This window comes from Amphiprion ocellaris, chromosome 13 (assembly GCF_022539595.1).
Source record: "Amphiprion ocellaris isolate individual 3 ecotype Okinawa chromosome 13, ASM2253959v1, whole genome shotgun sequence".
Taxonomy (NCBI): Eukaryota; Metazoa; Chordata; class Actinopteri; family Pomacentridae; genus Amphiprion; species Amphiprion ocellaris.
In genome coordinates, this window is record NC_072778.1 from 30,707,066 (window position 1) to 30,719,816 (window position 12,751).

The window sequence follows — 12,751 nt, forward strand, 5'->3', positions numbered from 1 at the left end:
CACACGCTGCCAGCAAAGCAGGTATTGATCCGATGGCTTGTTGTGTAATTAGATGTTTTGTCTGTAACCATTGTTTTAAAGCCCTCCACATTAGTCCCAGTGGCATTTTAATAGTTGCCACTTCGACATGCTCAGCTTTATCCCACAGAAAGACCAGGGCTCAGACAAAGTGGGCCGACCCTGCTCATTCTCAGGCGTCTGCTCCAGAGCTTTCCTCTGGCAGTGAATTACTTGTTTTGGCTGATTTACTGTAAGTGTTAGCCTGATGCAGGTGATTGATGAAGGGGATATACCAAACATGTTAAGGGGATTGGACACAGTCTTACCTTTTCTTAGTCACTTGCTGGAGCACCAGTGCTTGTTTCCAAGGTAACATGAAATGTAGGGAGTTCTGCAGCTTGACAAGCTACTATTTTCTGTTCACCATTGCTGCTATTAACATTACAAAACGCAGCAAATAAGATGAGATGGATTGGATTGGACACCCCTCCTCATCAAGTAATGTGGAAGAATCCCAGAGGTTTTAAAATCTGTAAAAATCTGAAAATTTTCTCCATAACTTTAAATATTCATGACTAAATAGAGAACAATCAAAGTTTAAGTATGATAAAAACCTTCTGCTGGCGTTATTTATGACAAGTTTAATGTACAGTTTTAATGCTTCTTCAGGGCTGTGTGGGTTTGATCACATTTGATTGGCAGTGGCATGGAAACATAAATGAACTCCACGGAAGTTCTCTTGATTCAAATATTGCTCAGCTTTAATTGTAGCATGAAAATACAGGGATATATTCATGTCACTGCTTTCTTTAGTAATCCCATAGTGCAACTTGCTTGATGCTGCTGCTGTTGGTAATTTCACAAAATGATGACGATCTATAAGTCTCAGTTCCTAGTTTGTTACAGAGCAGCGGACTACTTAATTTCTCTTGTAAAGGAAACACTGAGTGATTTTCTGGAGCCGGGTTTCACTTCCAACTCATCACACAGTGCTGTTTTGTCAGGACCCCTTGGCGTTACACTATAATGCACTCCTTTTAGCATCATTTTTCAAGCCACAGAGTTGTTTGATAGACCTATAAAATCCCCTAAATGTCAGAAATAGATGCCCTGGGATCAAAGACAAATGTTCTCTGCTCCTTATCAGGCAACAAGAATTTAGTCTTCTAAAATGTTGTTAATGTTATTTTTTTTAAAAAGTGTATTTTAACCAAAACTAGGGTCTTTAACTGTTCTTATCTCATAGAACTCCATGTAGTTTCTGAACATTTTTTGGTCCTGTCACATTTTCCTCACGGTAGGCTCATTTTTCACTGCAAAATCCCTCACCTCTCTGGAAACAACACAACCATGGCTAGAAGTAGAGAGAACTCAGAAAAGTCATTAATAATCAAAATAAAATAAAATAAATGAAAGTTGAATTTGTTTTCAGGTCACATTATTACTGTATCCGCTTTAATGAATGTTTCATGCCTCATCCTGCCTTATTAATCTTATAGTGACTCTCTCTGGAAAGACTTACGATTTCTGTTATCCTTCCAAGTGTAGTTGTCACATCCTCAAGTAGTCTCAACAAATAATACCAAAAGTAAGAGAATGCACTCTTAGCAATGTTCTTTATGATAAATGTACTCCTCTGGAAGACACAGCTGAACACTATTTCCACAACTACTTGGGCCTCTTCTTTTTATTGTTCTGGAATAAAGCTAAGTTTCCAGTGGACTTGGTGGTCTAAAATGCAGTATGTCAAAGGGCAACTGGAGGACTTTTATGAATCCCTTGATATAAAGTGACAATATTTTTAGAATTCTTGATCTCTATTGATGACATAAGAGTTATCTGTAGCGTGTTGGTCACTGATTCCCTCTCCCTTTGTGTTTTATTACCAACCATGAAAGCCAACAAAAAATAGTCAGTGTGCCATTGTACCAACCCTTAAGTGGTCGTAATAAGTTGTTTTCAGTATTCTTACAGAGCAATAGTGAACTGGTCATGTGACATTCAAAACAAGCAGCATGGTGATGTTGACCTCCATTAAAGCAACATTGTTTTAGGGGACTCCACCTTGTCTGGAATATGTGAGCTCCATCTGGAATCCATTAAATACCATAGAAGTCTTCGTCATGGTGCCCGTTGCTAGCTAAATCCCCACAATGCTGCTTGTAGTCCGAGCGACTGCATCCTCGAGTCGCTACTGTAGTAAATACAAACAAAATGCAGTCTTTTGTCTTATTAAAGCGTAAGATACAGGTACAAACAGGTACTACAGCTAATGTTAAATATATTTTCTCCCTTTTGATTCATTTTCTGCATTATCAATTAGAGTATTTTTAATCAGTTACATTATTATTGCCAGTTGATTGAATAATGATTCATCATTAACATCTCTCATGGAAATAGACAAACACCAGAACAGAGCAGAAATGAGCAGAGCAGAAGTAGCAGAGGAGTTTTGCAAAACAGCTGCAGAGACTGTCTCACTAAGCTGAAATTGAACGATTGCGCATGAGTTTGGAAAATAGCATAAATAAAATATTTAGTTCTTAAATTCTTTGGATTCTTAGGGCATTGGTTGAACACTGGATCGCACATGTGCTTTTGCACTGTGATGTGGGAGATCATTTTGGTCTGTTTATCGGGAAAAGGAAAGTCAACGGATGAGAGGACAGGGACTTGAGCAGTTGCAGGAGTCTTGTTTACTGTTGTTGTTCTTCCTGTTGCCGGCTGCTTGTCTCAGGAGCTGGATGGAAATCATTGCCGACATACCACCCCCTTAGCTACAACGTCAGTCTAATCTAAGTAAGAAGGGGGAGATGGGTGAAAACCAGCCTCATTTTCACCTCCAACCAAACGACTCTCTGTGATATACTGTAATCAGAAGACTCTTGAAATAACCACAGCCACTTTTGAGGGGCTGCAGTTGGAGAAATGGCATAAAGAGCAAATAGCCTTTATTGCTCAGACAAGGAGGACAGCTTGTGCATTCTGCTTTTAAAAAGGTCAAAGCAAACAAGATGCCTTTCAACGTTCAGAATTTTGAAAGCCTCTGTGTTAGGGAAGATGTTTATTGTTTCTGGCTGATGTAGATTAGTCCTTCAGTCTTTCAGAGTTACATTTCCAGGTTTCAGGAGGGAAAGCAAAGTCTCATGTTAAATCTCAAGTCTTTCCATCTTGCTTGCTTTGTATAAAGCGTTTTTGCAAGACACCAGCATATTAAGCGCATCATACAATGCTGGTAGAAGCATGTAAGATTAGTTTGTAATTTTCTCTGTTTTTCCAGCGTGCTCACGAGTTATCATGTAAACCCTGCAGCTCCTGCCCATCACTGTCCTCGCATCAAATCAAATCCAGGCCAGGATTTTCTGCTTTTCCTTTGCATAAAATAATAATGAATACAATCCTTGCCATATTGTTAGGGGAGTTGTGAATAATAAAGAATAGTGCTGTATGGAGCATATTACTCTGCTCTTTTCTTCAGTTGGAACAGGTTTCCATAAAACACGCTGATTAATAATACATGTCCAATACTTGCTCAGCTCCTTCAGGGTCAGCTATTATCCCGTAGTACTTTTGCAGCTCCGACTGCATCGTGCTGAAAGAGAAATGCCCCTTTACTGAGTGATTGCCTTCGACTGAAGAGAAGTCGTGCTTCTGAGCAGGAGATTTTCTAAGTGTGTAAAAAAGCTTTGGAGCTGTCGCAGTTTGGAAATATTATCAGAAGCAACTTTAAATGAAGGTCTGACATTATTCTGACAAGCGTTTTGGTCATGAGTAGACCTTTTTCACTGTAGACAATTTGAATTATAGCAATAACAGCACAGGTGGATTGCATCTGGCAGACTTACTGGGACTCTTAATGGAACTGAACCTTTAATGTTTTTCATTCCACGTGTGCTTTTCCTCTTATGGCAATTCAGAATGTCTGCTATTATGAAGCATATAAGAAGCTCTGTAGTCGTACTGACTGTGTTGATCTTCACGTTTGCAGAAAATACAATTAAGTCTCAGTTTCTTCAGGCTCCTCAAAAATTCTGTGCCTGTTTTAGCTTCATTACCTCTTAACACTCTTTATTTCCTCTGCATCCTTTATGAATTGGGATAAAAGCACTTGTTGTGGCCACAGCTCTTAACACTCTTGTTTGTCTCTTTTTTGTTTTATTCATTTATTAATTCCTCATTTCTGAAAAAAAACATTAATAAATGTAAGTTAATTAAAGAGCAAGATGTGAGGGAGAAAAATCTTTTCATTTAAGTCTCTCTAGATAACAGCATATGCTGAATGCCTAAAATGGAAATTAGACTAAATGTAATTGCCTTCATAAGCGAAAGCACTTTTTCTTTAAAGCTTCAATTTGGGACTTTTTCAGTATATAAATTATTGATAGCTGGAAAAGATTTTTTTGTAGAGTAAGCCTTTTAGAAGACGAAGAGCTTATGGAAAGTTGTTCTCACCCTTCTAGTAGCTCCAGACTTTAGAGGCAGACGTACTTTTCGTACACCACAGTGCATACATTATAGGCCTTGTTCATCTTTAAATCCTGCTGACAGCGCTTACACACTTCTAACAATCTTTTCTGAACCTCTTTCAAAAAGAAGCCAAATCAAATAGGAGCTATGATGGATAAAGGAATACTCATGGGCCTTGCTTGGGAACACAGTTTGTTTTGTGTCATTTATTTCCTCTTAAACCATTTCCATGTTTTCACAGCTCAGGCAGAAAGTTACAGAACTCCCCAAAAGGCTTTGGTGCCTGTTTAGAGTTTCTCTCATGACTGTGCTCACTGTACTCGATGGACATCCCATAGGCACTTACCATTCATGTATATGTTAATCGTCTATAAACAATCGTCATTCAAAATGACTTCAGATTTATCCAAAATGACTCTAAAATGGTCAAAATTAGTTAAAAATGTTTCCAAAATTACTTATAATTTGGCCAAAATGACCCAAAACATTCACACAATGACTCAGATTCTATCAAAAAATGACTTAAAATTACTCACAATTTGGCCAGAATGAGTCAAAGTTGTCCAGAATGACTCAGAACTCACCTAAAGTGACTGAAAGGTGAGGAGAGATGGGCCCACAGTGAGGGGAAGTGGGCCTACAGTGAAGAAGAGTGAGCCTACGAGTCAAAACTATGACAAACTAATTAGCTAACATGTTCAATGAGTTCAGCAGATAACACTGAAAGGAATGCTTATGCTCTCTTAATGGCATCATCAATTTCTGAACTCTGGTCCTTCAGTTGGTTCTATTGCTCAGGACTCAGAATAAGAGATATGTGGCCACTGCCTCATAGTAAAAACATTAAAAACACCAGTCAGAGTCATATTTCATTCTCAGGTTGAAACATGAGAGACCAAATACTATTTTGTATTTGGGTTTTAACTCTGTGCTTTCAGCTTAGCACATGTATAGAGTCAAAAATGCATAGCTCAACAGGTTTCCCGTGTCGAACCATTCCAAAGAAGCTGATAGAAAAAGAGTTTAGCGCTTACTGTCATACCATAAGGAAACTATCAGTCCTGTGCTGGACAAATTCAGCCTCTCTCCCGGATACAGCAGATTGAAGCTTACTAATACCCAGCAAAGTGTTTATTTAAGGTCATAGCAATTTTTCTACAACAGCAGGACAGCCCACCCTGTTGTCATTCTTATTGGTCCATAGAGTTTTGTCACATCATGTTATTGTTGGCACAGCTGCAGCCAAAATTAACCCCACTAACGGTCCGGTCATTCAGGGTAATGGAAAAGACCTGCGGTGGTGTGCAGGAACTTTAATGCTGGCAAAATCAAGTTTTATTAAGCTGTTTACATGTCCATATGTTGGTTTTTATATGCTGGAAAACACATCATGAGTGGATTAAGCAGTCGACACCATGGCATTGATTTCCTCCTTGAAACTGCAGTGAGCTGATGACAGTCTCAAAAAACACCTATTCAGACTTTTGGGGTTTAATATGTAACAAACTGAAGGAACCAATCCTATGAACATGTGGCCCTGGGGGTCTCCATAAGATAACCGTTCTTCAAAATCTACAGCTGAATAAGTCCAGCATTACAACTTGTCTTTGTGTGTCGTAGAGTAGTTTTGGCAGTATTTGAGCAGAGTTGTAGGTGAGCTGGTGTGCTCGAGGTGCAGTGATTAGGGAGAGGTGCGTGGAGAAAGCATAGATCTGCGATCTCCGAAAGAGATCTAAGACAGGAGGGATTATTTTAATGGAAAAAGCGTTTACCTTTGTTATACATGATAGTTTTTAGAATTTTAATCAATGAAAACCAAAAAGGGACCTTAATGCGTTGTGAAGCCATGTTTGATATTCTAATCATTAATATGTTTTCATAAATTAAAAAATTGAGGCCCAGTCTGAAATTTTTAACATCACAGACACTGAAAACACAGTCAGTTTTTTTTTTTATTTTACTGCTCTAGCTGTACAGTCTAATAAAACAGTCTGCAAACAAACTCTACCTTCGTGGAAGGTACAATGTTCAGTTTTGTTGAAGCCGTTCTAGAGGGATGTTGATTCAACTGGAATTTGTGTTGCTGCGGGTTTGTGTTGTTATATTGATGTTTTTCACTATGTTGTTCACAATATGTATGTCAGTGAGTGGAGGTTATCTATAAAAACACCTCACTGTACATTAAACTGAATGAGTTCTGGCAAAGAGCAGCTAATAAGCTTGCAGCTGAATGTATACTGACATAGATAACTGCATTGTTATTTATGTCATTTAAGCAGTTAAGCTCTTGAGTGTTCTTTTACTCAAACTTAGAGAAAAGTCACATCCTTTGGTTTAATTTTTGGTTTCAAGACCACACTTTTGTTTTTGTTTAGATTATGTAGTATTATTGCATAGTAAGCAGAAGATTGCATAGATAAGAGATAATTGCTTACTTTTATTGTCATAATACTATTCGGTTGTAGTTGCTATACTGCAGTTATTATAGTACGGTGGTCCTTGACTTGCGTCGGAATTCCGTTCCTACGGCGCGATGTAACGTGATTTTCACCATAAATTGGAACTCGCATAAGTACATAAGTACCTATGTCACTCAGCTACGCTAACCGAGTGGTAAAATCATAATCTGACACAAAAACACTGTACAATAAAAATAAACAATAAATTTAAAAAGAGAACAATTCCTTTAAGGAAGCACTGACATCAGAATAGTCTGTCTTACGCTTTGGAGCCATAATGAACGGCAAAAAGTTTCCAAAAAACAACACAAACCAAAGAAAGCGAATGTGGCACAATCCAATGTGGTGTACAACCGGTGAATGTAAACAAAGCCGTCTTCCTCGTATAGCGCAGCTTGACGACGTATTCGTCCGCTCCACTCGCCAACTAGTTCCAACGTGAAATTTGTTTTAATGTCGCAAACACCGTACATCAGAATGATGGAACAAAATTTTCTTGATAAATTTATGGGAGGTGGCGACGTAACCACGAAAGCCGTAGGTCGTGGACGTTGTAAACCGAGGACCTGCTGTATTAGTACTAGTTACTCAAGAAAGTAGTATATGTAACTTATTTAGTTTATTTATACTGTTATTGTTGCATGGACATTATAGACATATGTTACGAGACAGCCTGCTGTTTAGTAATGTTAACTAGACATTTGATTTTTTTTTTTTCCTTTGCAGTATTACGATTCCATTAATGTTCCTCATCATCGTCAGTCTGCCATGGCTTGTTACCTCATCATTTTCATTATTCACTATAGGGATGTCCCGAGCTATTACCACTGATTGGCACCAGTGTAAGCCCAAATATGTGTTTGCATCCACTGTCATACAGGTCCTAAAATAATAGAGCACGTCACTTTGCAGAAAATGTGTCAGCGCTGCTCAGCGGACATTAAGCGTCATTGAAGCCTATGTCATGGTGCCCATAACTAGCTGAACTCCCACAATGCACTGTGCTTTCCACCTCCTGGGGTAGCTACAGTATTAGTAGCAACAACAGGTTCCACAGTAATCTATAATACATACATTTTCTGACATGCATGTAGTGATTTCAGATTTTTGCTGTGGTTTGGAGCTTTTTGAGCCATGGTACAACCTACCCCATCAACCCTACATGACAGGGAATTTACAACAAGGTTCCTGACCACCTACATAACAGGAACAGCTTGGATGCAGAAAGGCATTTTATTTTCCTAAAGCATTGCAGAGCTATTCAGTTATAAAGCAAATATATTGGATTGACTTTAACAACTTTAATATACTTGAAGGGTATGGAAATGGTATTGGATTAAGACTTGGTATTGGCAGGCACTAAATATTTTATGACTTGGACTGGATCCAGTATAAATACATAATTTGATTTAGATGGCAGTAATTCAGCGTAAACTTTTTTCAGGAATTTTCGTGAAATGTGCACATGTAGGGTTTGCTTCCAATGGGGAAAAAAACAGTTTCACCGCCGAAACATCAAGAATGCAGTGGAGCATCCAGTTCTGTTTTTCCTCCAGCTCTAACTTTAGATGTAAATATACTGGTGATGGGTTGCAATTTTAAAAAATCGTCTAATTAATTAGAGACTTTTTAATTAATGAATCATGATTAATCATATTTTTGTCAAACAGCAACATTTGAGACAGTAAGCAAAATTTTTCAATTCAAATACATTTTGATTGATGACTGAATCAATGAATAGACACATATGTGAACTTAAAAAACAAAAATGTTTCATTTGTATTTATCTGTGCATTTTTCATCTGTGTACTACATTCACAGATTGCTACAAACTCAAAGTGCAACTTTAGCGATTATATTCAACATTTTAAGAGTTTTTAAACTCAAGCACTTTCATTGTCTTGAAAAGTGGTCTATTGTGGGCTGCTAAACCGTTTGCCCGTACCAGGACTGTCGTAGCTAAAGGTACGTGTCCATTGTACCTTGTTAAGGTAATCATTTACATGAAGTAGTTTCATTTATGCAAAGTTGGCGTGGGGAGCGAAGGTCCAACGCCTCACGGAACTTTCGTTAAACGTCTAAACTAGGCATTGTTGAACTAAAAGAGGACAGATTCAGCTCATTTTTCACCTCAAATGCTTTCAGAAATACTTTTTTATGAACTGTTTTTGTAATAAAAGAGAAAGTTTGCAACCCAGTCACCATGTTGGTTTGAAGGGCTGTCATGTGACCGCCTAGTGACCCACTAGTGTGCACCCCCCAAGGAGACCATATTTAGATGCAGTGCATTTCCATGCCAGAAAAAAATGTCTCAGTGGACATGTAGCTTTAGCTGTGGTGTCCGAGCAACATGTTTTACATTGAGATGATACCGTCGGCTTTAACTGCTGCAGTGATAAGTAAACTCTTTGTTGTACAATTTGCAAACAACAACACTTTTATCCAAGCTGCCATTGGGAAGATTTTTAAAAGAAAACTTTCCACCCGACAAGCTCAATGCGGTCTTGTCTTCCGTCACTGTTCACCAAACTTTCTTGTGCGCTGATTCATTCGGTGCATCCTGTGCATCTTCTTCATGGCTGGAAAATAGACTTTAGGTTCATTACCGCCACCCACTGGGCTGAAGTGTTCATCAGAGTTACCGGTGTGCCAGAAATTAGGGGACTGAGAGAGGTGCAATTAAATGCGTTATTTTTTTTTTTTTTTTACGCATTATTTCTCCACCAAGGAACGCCGTGGAGTTATGTGACAATCGGCATACGTTTGTCCGTCTGTTTGTCTGTTAGCAACATTACTCAACAACGGACTAAAGGATTTGGATTTTCAGGGAAGGTCAAAAATGACACAAGGACCAAGTGATTAGATTTTGGCAGTGATGCGGCTTATTGTCTGGATCCACGGATTTGTTAAAGATTTCTGCATCGTTGTGAGATAGCAGCACGGCATCACAGTAACTATGACAACAAGTGAACGATACGTCAGCTGCCTGCTGACGATCATGATTGCGATCCTGTGAACTTATCAAGACTTATTCATCGGAAATAATTAATAGAAATTTAAAGTCCCAGCCATAAAATATACTAATATCTAGTCGGTTTTTCCTTAACAATGTAAAGCAGACAATGTGGCACCTTCTTTTCTAAGCCAGTTGATTCAGATAGGAAAGCTCTTGACAGAAAAAAAAAACAGGAACAGTAGCAGAAAAGGGAAACAAACACACAAGAGAAAAAAGAAACAAGAGCAATGTGAAGACAAGGGAGAGAAGCGAGATGAAAGGGTGAATATCCTGGAGGACAAGGATGCAGAACCGAAAAGCAGAAAAGACGTCCCAGGATAGTTGATCAGTCCATCAGAGAGGAACCAGAGTGAAAGGAGAAGACAGTGAGGGAGATGGATAACACCTAGCTGTGGATGCTCATGAGGGACAGCAAATAAACCGAGTTAGACAGATGGAAGTAATGATGTTATGTTAGGAAAGAATGAAAGGCTGCATGTTTTGACCAGCATTGGTGTAATGCTGGTGTGTTTAATGCAGCAGTACATCCCTACAATGAACAGTGGGGCGTGATATCCAGAAGGAAAAGCAGACCTGCTACAGTAGAAGTCATAGAACTGTGGATACTTATTTAATTAATCTGAGAGTTGGGACCTTCCATTGCCATTAATGACAGATGAAGGACTAAAATTATGCCTGTAAACTGTTTAAGGAATTGCAAATCAGCTGTCGTAAAATCCCCAACAAGTCTCAGGTGTGTCTGGATTGGTTCACTGCTACTGTTGTTGTACTCATTTCTTACAACCTTTACATCATTCAAGAAGGAGACTTGTGGTAAAATGTCAACCATCCTTAAAACGTACTGAAAAAATATGTTAATGCCACATTTCTCAAAGTTATAGTGATGCAGAAAACCGTGACAGACAAAGTGATGGGTGTGAGAAAGTCTGTTTTCCTGCGGCGATTCGTTCTGTGTTCCAGTCTCATAGCTTTAATTATTAATGTTACATTGACACACTGCATACCGAATGAAGGAAGGGTTATGAGTCACAGAAATATAAGAAATCCCGTCTAACAAGAAGCAGGGCTATGAAATTAATTAAGGTAGTGAACTTTGAAAACCTTTTATAACAAAAGGTCTTGCTGAAATGTGCCATGTGTGTTACTCTGTGCCTCAACATCAGGCTTTGTTTGGTTATTTTATCCTGTTTTGAGCTTTTTCATCACATTTTCAAAATGTGCTTCTCTTACTGCTGTCATATTTGCATTTCTGACAGTTTTTCTATATTTTATATATTTTCTGTACTCTTTACAAAGATGTTTGTTAAAGCTTTGTGCTTGGTTGCATTTGATTTATTAGGATTATTTGGTTTCTGTTTAGTAGTTTGATAAAGTATTTTTCTTTTATCATGTATTATATAAAGCCCAGGTTAAATAATTTTCCTATATCTGGATATTTTAATTGTTAAACACATGAATAAGTACAGCAAGACTGCCAGAATCCACATCCAGACTCAGGTACCACAATTACTTGAATATTGACCTGAAAGTTTTGCAGGAAAAATCAATACAGGCTCACTGCAAAGGTGAAACACTGACAGTCCTGTAATCTTTCTCTTTTAGGGGAACAGTGGAGGCACGCTTTGTTTATGTCTTTGTCTTGGGCATCCTCTTCACTGGCACCAAGGACCTGTTGCGATCCCAGATCATCACAGCAGATGCCAAACTGAAGAGCAGGGGATTATGGGAGATTTACAGCGGCTTGGTTTTGTTGGTTTCGCTGCTGTTTCGTGCTCACAACCTGCCAGTCCTCTGCTGCTGCCTGTTGATCCAGACACTCATGGCTCAGTTCATCTGGAAGAAACTCCACTATGATGCAGCCCAGACCACCATCATGCACTACTGGTTTGGGCAGGCCTTCTTTTACTTCCAGGTGAGCCAAAATAATGATGTCTAAGATACCAAGAGCCAGTTTTTATGTTAATGAACCTGTAAGAGAGTGGGGGGTGGGGGGGTGGGGAGCTGGAGTGTATCCCAGCTGACAGGTCACCAGTCTATCTCAGGGCTACATATAGAGACAAACAATCACCCTCACCTTAACACTTAAGGGCAATTTAGAATATTCAATTAACCTCAGCACATTTTTGGACTGTGGGAGGAAGCCAGAGTACCTGGAGAAAACCCACGCATGCACAGGGAGAACATGCAAACTCCATGCAGAAAGATCCTGAGATGACCGGGATGCGAACCGGGGATCTTCTAGCTGCAAGGCGAAAGTGCTAACCTCTGAGCCACTGTGCTGCCCGCACCCCAGACAGCAACATCATAATTCACAATTACAAAAATATTTACATTTTTCAAAAAGTCTTACAAAAAGTGCTATGAGTCTCACACAAATAATAATTACAGTCAATAAAAAGACTGATCTAATTGGCCAGCATCTTACAGTTCAAACCACTACCAGTTTGCAAATTCCACCTATTTCACAAACTGTACACTTGTCGTTACTGATTCTGAAGGGACAGGTGTGTGGGAAGCTGTGCATCAGAGCCAAAGTCACCACCTTCCATATATACAAAAGAAAGTTCAGGGAGCAACAAAACAGTGGGCAAGTTTTTCTTGTCTGATTGTAAGAGACATCTACTTTAACACCAACCTGAGAGTAGCAACATTTAGGAGGAGCTATCACCACTGATCAAGTGTTAGATACTGTAATAGGTTCAGTTCTGGGCAGAGGAAGAGTTTGTGTCTGAATTCCATTAGTTTTGTCCACGCTGCCGTGAAGCCCAACTGGACTGGTTGGTTTCTGTGGGTTTGTTCTGGCGTTACG

General features: G+C 39.0%; 1 protein-coding gene across 1 annotated transcript in view; it reads left to right on the plus strand.

Moving 5' to 3' along the window:
• Window positions 1-12,751, plus strand: part of pigg (phosphatidylinositol glycan anchor biosynthesis class G) — a 97,916-nt gene that overhangs the window by 62,346 nt on the left and 22,819 nt on the right. Inside the window, exon 11 of the mRNA XM_055016635.1 lies at window positions 11,545-11,854. Coding sequence (XP_054872610.1) covers window positions 11,545-11,854 — 310 coding nt within the window. The remainder of the gene's footprint in view (window positions 1-11,544; window positions 11,855-12,751) is intronic.